Source organism: Salmo salar, chromosome ssa22, assembly GCF_905237065.1.
Source record: "Salmo salar chromosome ssa22, Ssal_v3.1, whole genome shotgun sequence".
NCBI classification, from domain to species: domain Eukaryota; kingdom Metazoa; phylum Chordata; class Actinopteri; order Salmoniformes; family Salmonidae; genus Salmo; species Salmo salar.
The window spans coordinates 53598136-53610163 of record NC_059463.1 but is presented as its reverse complement, the minus strand read 5'-3'; the positions used below and the strand labels follow the sequence as shown (position 1 = coordinate 53610163).

Sequence of the window (12028 nt, the reverse complement as noted above, 5' to 3'; positions counted from 1 at the left end):
GATTGTCTTGGCAAAGGAGAAATGCTCACTAACAGGGATGTAAACAAATTTGTGCACAACATTTGAGAGAAATATGTTTTTCTTTAAGTATGAAACATTTCTGGGATCTTTTATTTCAGCTCATGAAACCAACACTTTACATCTTGCATTTCAGTATACATTGGTCAATCCAAAATTACTTTTTAATTCTGTCCTGGAAATAAATGTATTTCCTGTTAGCAAGTCATTTACAGTTTCTATGCCTTTAGTTTTCCATGTGGACCAATTTATCTGTGAATTCTGAAAAGCTATCCAAGGACTGTTCCATAAGGTTGTGTTTTTAGGGAGTGATATTGGTTCTTGTAGAATAAGTTACATTTTCTTCCATATTGTTATAGTGTTCCATACTGTTATAGTGTTCTATGTTGTTATAGTGTTCTATATTGTTATAGTGTTCTATACTGTTATAGTGTTCTATATTGTTATAGTGTTCCATATTGTTATAGTGTTCCATTTTGTTTCAGTGTTCCATTTTGTTTCAGTGTTCTTAACTATGAAGTTGTTAACGTTCTTAGCTTAATCCTTTGAAAATAGACACGTAAAAAGATTGTGGATTGTGCATGTTCAATATGTACCTATTGTTCCTCTTTAGTGCATTTAACTATATGTCACAAGTAAAAGCCTTTGGTCGCGAGTTGATACATTTCCAAGTTCGGAAATGCCACACTTTCCTTATTTTAAGAGGACTTTTTCTAATCACAGAAATTGTTTGCCTTATGAAGACTTCTCAATAAATACAGGTACTCATCCTTTAACAGACTTCACTGTTTGAACATGTGAGGCTAATCAGAGGTGATGCTATGACCTAGTATGATTAGGATCATTTCACGAGCAAAAGGTTCAATGGAGCAATACTTATAGTTTGGCAACTTTAGGAGCCCCAGAAAACCCATCCTTAACCTCTCACAAGAACAGCTGACCAAGAAAAACTCCTGGCCCTATAAACATATGCTCACCTGCGGGCCAATGACCAGATCCATCCCCTGGTTGTTATGCCATCTCGTGCATCACCCCTCTTCTCACAGCAATGAGAGGTGTGTGTGGTGTTTATAAGAATCCCAGAGCTAAAAACTGTGATGCTGAACATTAGGCAGGTAACAATTTTAATGGCCAGTTTGTGCATCAAATGGTAGAAAACCATCTTTAAAATCATCCATTCCAAACTGAGAAGTTATCATGAAGATATCCTTTATTATAGCATAGGATTAAAACATACAGGGAAAAATAGGTTTGGTCAATAAGAGAAAAATACAATTTAAGTCTGAAGATTTCAATCAGTCTTCAGTATCATCCTTTGCAGGATTGGGGGCAATTCAAGACAATCAGAACGTGGTTGGAAATTACAATTTAATATTGAAAAAAAAAATCCCCATTGAAAATAGATGGCGCTTCATTTCAATTCACTTGACTACTGAACTGATAATGAATTGAGTCCAACCATGAAGCGCCATACATCCTTTACATGTCATCATATCTAAACAGCAATACAACAGGCGTAAGCTATCAATCATACTATCAAAAATGCAGAAATTCTTCAATATGTCACATCTACTAGTGAACCCAGCTCTATGCTTATCTTCCTCGGTGTTGATGGCTTCTGCACACTAACAAATACTAAAGATGAAAACCCAGAGGAATTATTAACCTAACAGTAGAACCTTGAAGGTTGTTCTCTCTTCCACACGGGATCAACAAGCAACTTCAGCTTGCTGTTAGGTTATAGAGAATGTTCTGGATTAAACCATTGGGATCACTTGAAGGGGAACGTCTTGGGAAAACTATCGGAGCATTAAAATACATTTTTCCTTCACATCAAACCAGATTATTCTTCTCAGTATTTACAAAACTAGATCGACTTGAGGTAATTACTACAAACACTACTTCCTTAAGGTTTAACTTCTAACAATACAAGCTTTAATATAATTCATAGTTTCGAAACATAAAAAAAGATAATTAACAAAAAAACAAAGCGTCACAAAAATAGTTTCAAATGAAATGGCCCCTTAAATGATTAACTAAACCAACAGACTGAATCTTCACAATATTGTAAAGCCTGCCTGCCATCACCATACTTTGAAGTGTTCAGGGGAGAATTTTTGAGGTACACAATATTCTACAACAAGAATTCTAGAATACTCTTGAACCACTAAGAAACGGACAGCCAGCACAGCAATAAAAGACCATTGAATACTCACAACCCTATCAATACCAAACAAACACTGAAAAATCAATTCCAGAGCAAAGCCAGAATGGTAGTGTGTGTAGTCTATCACCTAATCAGTTATGAGTTAGTATGGACTCTGAGCAGGTTAGAAACAGTCAAAGTATTTAAAATGAACCCAATGCTCTTTCACAAATGGCCAAATGTTAAGACTTAAATTACTCAATATTAGTTATTGTGGAGTAGCATCAATACTTAGTTGGGGGTCATTTCAACCTCACTTAGGCCTGAATATAGATTCAAGATTGGCGACTTGAGAGAGTTCAGCCCAAAAAGGGAATGCATTGAGGTAAGGCATAGAGACAGACCATTGAGAAAAAAATAAGTCAAAAGATCTTTTAGCGGGACAAATATGAAGAGAGAGGAAGTAAAAATCTAACATGGATAATATAACCATAACAGCCTGCTAGGTGACTTTCAAAAAGATATCCTATAGTTACCACCAGCAGTAAAGCAGATGTATATCAAAGATGTTTATCGAAGTTTTTCTCAAATCAGGGGCGTATTAATGAATGTCCCACACTTCTCTTCCTCCTCCCAGAGAGAATGGCGACTTGTTCCTCTGTTGGCCTGTTTTTCTTCAACATCTTCATCTCTAAGTGTTTCTGATTCCCAGGGCTTGTTCCAGCTCCTGCCTCCTCTGCTGAACCTGAAATACATTAAAAAAAAATTAAAAAAAAAAAAATATATATATATATTAAAATGCAGATAAAGAAGAAAATTAATTTCAGAAATGGAAATTCCATTTCATAAGTGAAAGGAATACCAGGTAATATCAGACAAATACCAGTACCGTAATATAAATTACAATTGAAAATCTTGTTCAGAGAAAGATTTTAAAGTATTTAGTAGGGCAGAAAAAACGCTTGGTGACACAGAGATGACGACCATCATGGAGAACGAACGGCAGGAGTGAAGGCTTTACCTACCACGCATCGGGCCGACAGAAACAAACAACTCTCTGGTAAGAAGAAGGGCGGGGGTGTATGCCTTATGATTAACGACTCATGGTGTGATCATAACAACATACAGGAAGTTCAGTCCTTTTGTTCACCTGACCTAGAATTACTTACAATCAAATGCCGACCGCATTACCTACCAAGAGAATTCTCTTCGATTATAATCACAGCCGTTTATATTCACCCCCCCGAGCAGATACCTCGACAGCCCTGAAAGAACTTCACTGGACTCTATGTAAACTGAAAACCATACATTCTGTGCCTGCATTTATTGTAGTTGGTGATTTTAACAAACCTAATCTGAGAAAAAGGCTTCCGAAATTCTATCAGCATATCGAATGAGCGACATGGACTGGCAGCATTCTCAACCATTGCTACCAACTTCTGCGATGCATGCAAAGCCCTCCCTTCAGGAAATCTGACCACGACTCCATTTTGTTGCTCCCAGCCTATAGACAGAAACTAAAACGAGAAACGCCGTGCTCAGGTCTATCCAATGCTGGTCTGAACAATCGGATTCCACGCTTCAAGATTGCTTCGATCACGTGGACTGGGATATGTTCCGGGTAGCCTCAGAAAACAACATTGATGTATACGCTGACTCGGTGAGCGAGTTTATTAGCAAGTGCATAGGTGATGTATTAAAACCTTCCCTAACCAGAAAGCGTGGATTGATGGCAGCATTCGTGCAAAACGGAAAGCGTGAACCATCGCTTTTAATCACGGCAAGGCGACTGGAAACATGACGAATACAAACAGTGTAGCTACTCCCTCCACAAAGGCAATCAAAGTAGAGTCGTGCGGCAACTGCTCCGCCCATAACTGCAAGGCTCTCCAGAGGGTAGTGAGGTCTGCACAACGCATCACCGGGGGCAAACTACCTGCCCTCCAGGACACCTACACCACCCGATGTCACAGGAAGGCCAAAAAGATCATCAAGGACAACAACCACCCGAGCCACTGCCTGTTCACCCCGCTATCATCCAGAAGGCGAGGTCAGTACAGGTGCATCAAAGCTGGAACCGAGAGACTGAAAACAGCTTCTATCTTAAGGCCATCAGACTGTTAAACAGCCATCACTAACATAGGAGAGGCTTCTGCCAACATACAGACTCAAATCTCTTGCCACTTTAAGGTATCACTAGTCACTTTAAATAACGCCACTTTAATAAATGTCTAGATATCCTACTTTACTCATCTCATATGTATATACTGTATTCTATACCATCTACTGCATCTTGCCTATGCCGCAAGGCATTTGCTCATCCATATATATACAATATGTACATATTCATCCCTTTACATTTGTGTGTATTAGGTAGTCGTTGTGAATTTGTTAGATTACATGTTAGAATACTTGTTAGATATTACTGCATGGTCAGAACTAGAAGCACAAGCATTTCACTACACTCACATTAACATCTGCTAACCATGTGTATGTGACCAATAACATTTGATTTGATTTACCTTGATGTAAAACCACGGTGTACACACACACCCACACACACACACACACACTGCGGTACACACACACACCCACCCACCACGGTACACACACTACGGTATACACACACACACACACACACACACACACACACACACACACACACACACACACACCACGGCATACACGCACACACCACGGCACACACACACACACCACGGCACACACACACACACACACACACACACACACACACACACACACACACACACACACACACACACACCACGGCACACACACACTAGAGCTCAACCGATTAATCGTAATGGCCGATTAAAATGGGCCGATTTCAAGTTTTTATAAGAACCGGTAATCGGTATTTTTGTACACTGTAAAAAAAAATGTCTACCTTTATTTAACTAGGCACGTCAGATTAAAAACACATTCTTATTTTCAATGACGGCCTAGGAACGGGGGTTAACTGCCTTGTTCAGGGGCAGAACAACAGATTTTTACCTTGTCACCTCAGGGATTCGTTTTTGCAACCTTCCGGTTACTAGTCCAACGCTCTAAACACCTGCCGTACATTGCACTCCACGAGGAGCCTGCATGGCAGGCTGACTACCTGTTACGCGAGAGCAGCAAGAAGCCAAGGTAAGTTGCTAGCTAGCATTAAACTTATCTTATAAAAAAAACTATCAATCTTAACATAATCACTAGTTAAACTACTAATATCATCAACCATGTGTAGTTATCTAACGTGTCCTCCGTTGCATATAATTGATGCGGTGCCTGTTAATTTCTCATCGAATCACAGCCTACTTCGACAAACGGGTAATGATTTAACAAGCGCATTTGCGAAAAAAGCACTGTCGTTGCACCACTGTACCTAACCATAAACATTAATGCCTTTCTTAAAAATCAATACACAAGTATATATTTTTTTAACCTGCATATTTAGTTAATATTGCCTGCTAACATGAATTTCTTATAACTAGGGAAGTTGTGTCACTTCTCTTGCGTTCCGTGCAAGCATATACCCTATATGCAGCAGTTTGGGCCACCTGGCTCATTGCGAACTGTGTGAAGTCCATTTATTCCTAACAAAGGCCGTAATTAATTTGCCAGAATTGTACATAATTATGACATAACATTGAAGGTTGTACAATGTAACAGGAATATTTAGACTTAGGGATGCCACCCGTTAGATAAAATACGGAACGGTTCCGTATTTCACTAAATAATAAACGTTTCGTTTTCGAAATGATCGTTTCCGGATTCGACCATATTAATGACCAAAGGCTCGTATTTCTGTGTGTTATAATTAAGTCTATGATTGGATATTTGATAGAGCAGTCTGACTGAGCGATGGTAGGCAGCAGCAGGCTCGTAAGCATTCATTCAAACAGCACCTTCGTGCGTTTGCCAGCAGCTCTACGCAAGCATTGTGCTGTTTATGACTTCAACCCCCAAGATTAGGCTGGTGTAACCGATGTGAAATGGCTAGCTAGTTAGCGGGGTGCGCACTAATAGCGTTTGAAACGCCACTCGCTCTGAGACTTGGGAGTGGTTGTTCCCCTTGCTCTACATGGGTAACGCTGCTTCGAGGGTGGCAGTTGTCGATGTGTTCCTGGTTCGAGCCCAGGTAGGAGCGAGGAGAGGGACGGAAGCTATACTGTTACACTGGCAATACTAAAGTGCCTATAAGAACATCCAATAGTCAAAGGTATATGAAATACAAATCGTATATAGAGAAATAGTCCTATAATTCCTATAATAACTACAACCTAAAACTTCTTACCTGGGAATATTGAAGACTCATGTTAAAAGGAACCACCAGCTTTCATATGTTCTCATGTTCTGAGCAAGGAACTTAAACGTTAGCTTTTTTTACATGGCACATATAGCACTTTTACTTTCTTGGGTACACACACAGAATGGTGAGAGGTGAGCATTTTACCTTGGAGTAGAAGTAACGACACACGGCCTCCTGGGCCCAGGGTTGGAAATAGAACTCTGCTCTCCTCTCCTCTTCTGGGTTCGCAACCACATCAGTCATAGTCTGTAAAAATAATCATATACATTAGAAACTTAATTTCCTTCAATAAAGCCTACAGGTATAATGTGTAGTTTCGTGTTGACAGCAGCCAGAATGTTCTCTCTCTATTGAACTATGTTCCATAATGGTGTTTCCCTGTGTGTTTACCTTGAGATCCCTGCACTGTGACTGCAGCCAGTCGTTGATGAAGCCCTGGGGGTCTCTGGCGAAGCTCAACATGAACTCTCTCTGGGTCTTCAGCTGGTTGATCGTCTCTATGGTCTCATGGATCTACAGGGGAAGAAGAGAGAGATGGAGGGTCAATCCTAGTTCAACATCTGAATAAACTACTGTCTAAATGATCTGAAGGGGAAGAAACAGCAAGATGGATGTCCAAACCAAGATGGATGAAGTAGAGTGACTTTTCTTTGTTATGTTTATTAGACCAGACAACAATGCAAATGGATCCATACTTCAGTAACATGAACCAGATTGAACCAGTCTGTAGTCCCTGTAGTAGGACATCATGTTAGCTCCTCCCTCAGTAGAGAAGATCTCATCTCTGTTGTGTTAAATTGGCCTTTGTCACAGCAGCTTGTCGAATTACAATTTACCCAGAACAGGACAGCACAACTGGCCCTTAAATGTACACGGAGAGCTAACATTAATAATATGCATGTCAATCTCTCATGGCTCAAAGTAGAGGAGAGATTGACTTCCTCACTACTTGCATTTGTGAGAAGTATTGACATGTTGAATGCACCGAGCTGTCTGTTTTAAACACTACTGAATACACTACTGTCTAATGGAGGTCTCTCTAACCTTAGTCTGCACTAGATACCTCAGCTCTGGTCTCTCTGCAATCACAGGGATAAGACCTGCAGCCAATGCTACTGACAGGGTGTGTCTCTCAGAGACTCTTTCCTGTGGGGTCTTGTTCTTTGTCTGTATTAACAGTCTGAACTTGAAGTAGGCGTACTGCTGCTGGAGAGGAGGTAGGAGGGCTGTCTATTTCTGGAGAGGAGGTAGGAGGGCTGTCTATTTCTGGAGAGGAGGTAGGAGGGCTGTCTATTTCTGGAGAGGAGGTAGGAGGGCTGTCTATTTCTGGAGAGGAGGTAGGAGGGCTGTCTATTTCTGGAGAGGAGGTAGGAGGGCTGTCTATTTCTGGGGAGGAGGTAGGAGGGCTGTCTATTTCTGGGGAGGAGGTAGGAGGGCTGTCTATTTCTGGAGAAGGACTGTCTTTCTGGAGAGGAGGACTGTCTTTCTGGAGAAGGGGGAGGAGGGCTGTCTATTTCTCCTTTTATTTCAGGTTCAGTGAGTTTCTCTGTAGTCGGTCCCTGTCTGCTCCCAGTCCCTGTTGACTGTAGTTCGTATCAACAATGCAATGCATTTTATTTTTTATAGCGCCTCTATTTTTCACTCTTCCAGCGTTCTGACAACGGGCTGTACAATAGGAGACAAAAGGTGTGTGGAAAAACATCTGTTCATTGCCTCGGCCACACAGCCTCAGAATAGCTCACCATAAGATGTTGTAGGCTAGATTCCATCCCTTGAAAATTAATGGACCCATGTAAAGTTCAACTATACACCATACATACCTTGTTGTCCAGGCCAGCGATCTCCTGCTGGCTGGCAGTGGATAGGAGGAAGGAGTTCATCTGGGTCTTTAGAGTGTCGTCCACCTCCACATCGATGTCATAGCAGGCTGTCTTCTTCTGGTCATTGGGATCCACACTGTAGACACACAGAGAGGAGTTAGACTCTGCATGATCTATCTTACACTATGGGTTCGTTCCAAACGGTCCTTTCTTGTAGTCACGCTGCACATCTCAGGACTGTTCTATATCAGATTAACGTGGTTCCTGAGACATTCGAACACTTCTGTAGGCATTGTGACATCTGATCATTGTGTTACAAAAAAAGGCCAGGAGTTCTTCCTAACCACGGAACAACTCTAGACCCAAGTGATGACATGGTGAGGTGTGGACCCTAGTGGCGAGGAGGACATAGTGAGGTGTTGTTGCTGGAGGTAAGGGTTAGTCCTACCTGATGACATGGTTAATAAAGACGATTAGGGTTAGTCCTACCTGATATCATGGTTAATAAAGACGATTAGGGTTAGTCCTACCTGATATCATGGTTAATAAAGACGATTAGGGTTAGTCCTACCTGATATCATGGTTAATAAAGACGATTAGGGTTAGTCCTACCTGATATCATGGTTAATAAAGACGATTAGGGTTAGTCCTACCTGATATCATGGTTAATAAAGACGATTAGGGTTAGTCCTACCTGATATCATGGTTAATAAAGACGATTAGGGTTAGTCCTACCTGATGACATGGTTAATAAAGACGATTAGGGTTAGTCCTACCTGATATCATGGTTAATAAAGACGATTAGGGTTAGTCCTACCTGATATCATGGTTAATAAAGACGATTAGGGTTAGTCCTACCTGATATCATGGTTAATAAAGACGATTAGGGTTAGTCCTACCTGATATCATGGTTAATAAAGACGATTAGGGTTAGTCCTACCTGATGTCATGGTTAATAAAGACGATTAGGGTTAGTCCTACCTGATATCATGGTTAATAAAGACGATTAGGGTTAGTCCTACCTGATATCATGGTTAATAAAGACGATTAGGGTTAGTCCTACCTGATATCATGGTTAATAAAGACGATTAGGGTTAGTCCTACCTGATGTCATGGTTAATAAAGACGATTAGGGTTAGTCCTACCTGATATCATGGTTAATAAAGACGATTAGGGTTAGTCCTACCTGATATCATGGTTAATAAAGACGATTAGGGTTAGTCCTACCTGATGTCATGGTTAATAAAGACGATTAGGGTTAGTCCTACCTGATGACATGGTTAATAAAGACGATTAGGGTTAGTCCTACCTGATATCATGGTTAATAAAGACGATTAGGGTTAGTCCTACCTGATATCATGGTTAATAAAGACGATTAGGGTTAGTCCTACCTGATATCATGGTTAATAAAGACGATTAGGGTTAGTCCTACCTGATATCATGGTTAATAAAGACGATTAGGGTTAGTCCTACCTGATGACATGGTTAATAAAGACGATTAGGGTTAGTCCTACCTGATGACATGGTTAATAAAGACGATTAGGGTTAGTCCTACCTGATGACATGGTTAATAAAGACGATTAGGGTTAGTCCTACCTGATATCATGGTTAATAAAGACGATTAGGGTTAGTCCTACCTGATATCATGGTTAATAAAGACGATTAGGGTTAGTCCTACCTGATATCATGGTTAATAAAGACGATTAGGGTTAGTCCTACCTGATATCATGGTTAATAAAGACGATTAGGGTTAGTCCTACCTGATATCATGGTTAATAAAGACGATTAGGGTTAGTCCTACCTGATGACATGGTTAATGATGATGGGTTCTGGAGGCATCAGGAGAGCATGTAGACGTTGTGGGATCTCAGAGAATTTCATACGCTGGGTCTCAAAGATCTAGAACAACATAGATAAAAACACAACTTTATTCATTTACTCAAGAACTGGACATGCAAGGATTTGAATATTGTGCTTTGTATGTTTCAGCTATGGACAGTTAATAAAGATCATATATCAGAGGTCTATGGCGTGTTTGGGCTAAGGACAACATAACAGACCCATTTACCCATAAAGATGATGAAAAGGCAAAATCCCGTTACTAACATACTGTCCATCAGGTTGTATAACAAATCCTCAACATTACAGATACAAACGTGGGGAAAAGACACTGGTTCTATTTTCCCCAAGAAAGGCTTATATCTTCCAACCAGCTGTGAACAAAGAGGAGAATTGCTGCTCTCTGACCTGCTGCAGGCACTTGTCACAGTTGATGAACTCTGACCTGCTGCAGGCACTTGTCACAGTTGATGAACTCTGACCTGCTGCAGGTACTTGTCACAGTTGATGAACTCTGACCTGCTGCAGGTACTTGTCACAGTTGATGAACTCTCTCTCGTGGGGGTCCTGCAGCTTGTGGGTCTTAACATACTGCCAGAGGGCCTGGATGATGACCGGCCTGGTCTGGGTGTGGATCCCCAACATACGGGCCAGACGAGGGTCCAGTTTGAACTGAGGGGGCTGGGGAGAGAGAAGTGAAATTAGCAGAGGCATTACACCATCAAACTGAAGACGCAAACGACAAGCATGTATTTGGGAGAGATGTTGAGAAAGGCCCAGCGGTCAAAAACACCTGGTTCATATAGGTCGTTATCAATAAAGCGTCACAATAAAGAGAAGAGCATAGAACTACAAATATAAAATTGTGTACTATACCCAAACAAGTAGTTTAGGTAAATGTTCCATCCTTGGTCGGCTCTGCCTGTCAAGCAGCATAAGGGCACATATGCCCATGTTGGCTAGCCTACTGTTGGCAAGTGATGTACTTTTTTATCCTACCAACATAGCTAGCTTACAACATTATCCCCTTTTCAACATTGTTTTTAAGAATGTTTAATCACGATTGCTGCTGACAGACATGATAGGCTACATTGATTGATGGACCACGTAAAATTGGTTAGCTAGTTAGCGAACACCAGATCAGGTCAGTAATGCTAGTAGACAAGCTAACACCAGATCAGGTCAGTAATGTTAGTGGACAAGCTAACACCAGATCAGGTCAGTAATGCTAGTGGACAAGCTAACACCAGATCAGGTCAGTAATGCTAGTGGACAAGCTAACACCAGATCAGGTCAGTAATGCTAGTGGACAAGCTAACACCAGATCAGGTCAGTAATGCTAGTGGACAAGCTAACACCAGATCAGGTCAGTAATGCTAGTGGACAAGCTAACACCAGATCAGGTCAGTAATGCTAGTGGACAAGCTAACACCAGATCAGGTCAGTAATGCTAGTGGACAAGCTAACACCAGATCAGGTCAGTAATGCTAGTGGACAAGCTAACACCAGATCAGGTCAGTAATGCTAGTGGACAAGCTAATACCAGATCAGGTCAGTAATGCTAGTGGACAAGCTAACACCAGATCAGGTCAGTAATGTTAGTGGACAAGCTAACACCAGATCAGGTCAGTAATGCTAGTGGACAAGCTAATACCAGATCAGGTCAGTAATGCTAGTGGACAAGCTAACACCAGATCAGGTCAGTAATGCTAGTGGACAAGCTAACACCAGATCAGGTCAGTAATGCTAGTGGACAAGCTAACACCAGATCAGGTCAGTAATGCTAGTGGACAAGCTAACACCAGATCAGGTCAGTAATGCTAGTGGACAAGCTAACACCAGATCAGGTCAGTAATGCTAGTGGACAAGCTAATACCAGATCAGGTCAGT

The 12028-nt window shown here is 41.2% G+C and overlaps 1 protein-coding gene across 1 annotated transcript in view; it reads right to left on the bottom strand.

Moving 5' to 3' along the window:
• Positions 1-1210: 1210 nt before the first annotated feature.
• LOC106583704 (SWI/SNF-related matrix-associated actin-dependent regulator of chromatin subfamily D member 1) overlaps positions 1211-12028 on the bottom strand; it is a 31767-nt gene continuing 20949 nt past the window's right edge. Inside the window, exons 7-12 of the mRNA XM_014168208.2 lie at positions 10658-10819; positions 10101-10198; positions 8300-8435; positions 6870-6992; positions 6624-6725; positions 1211-2909 (exon numbers count right to left, since the gene is read on the bottom strand). Coding sequence (XP_014023683.1) covers positions 2856-2909; positions 6624-6725; positions 6870-6992; positions 8300-8435; positions 10101-10198; positions 10658-10819 — 675 coding nt within the window. The 3' untranslated portion in view covers positions 1211-2855. The remainder of the gene's footprint in view (positions 2910-6623; positions 6726-6869; positions 6993-8299; positions 8436-10100; positions 10199-10657; positions 10820-12028) is intronic.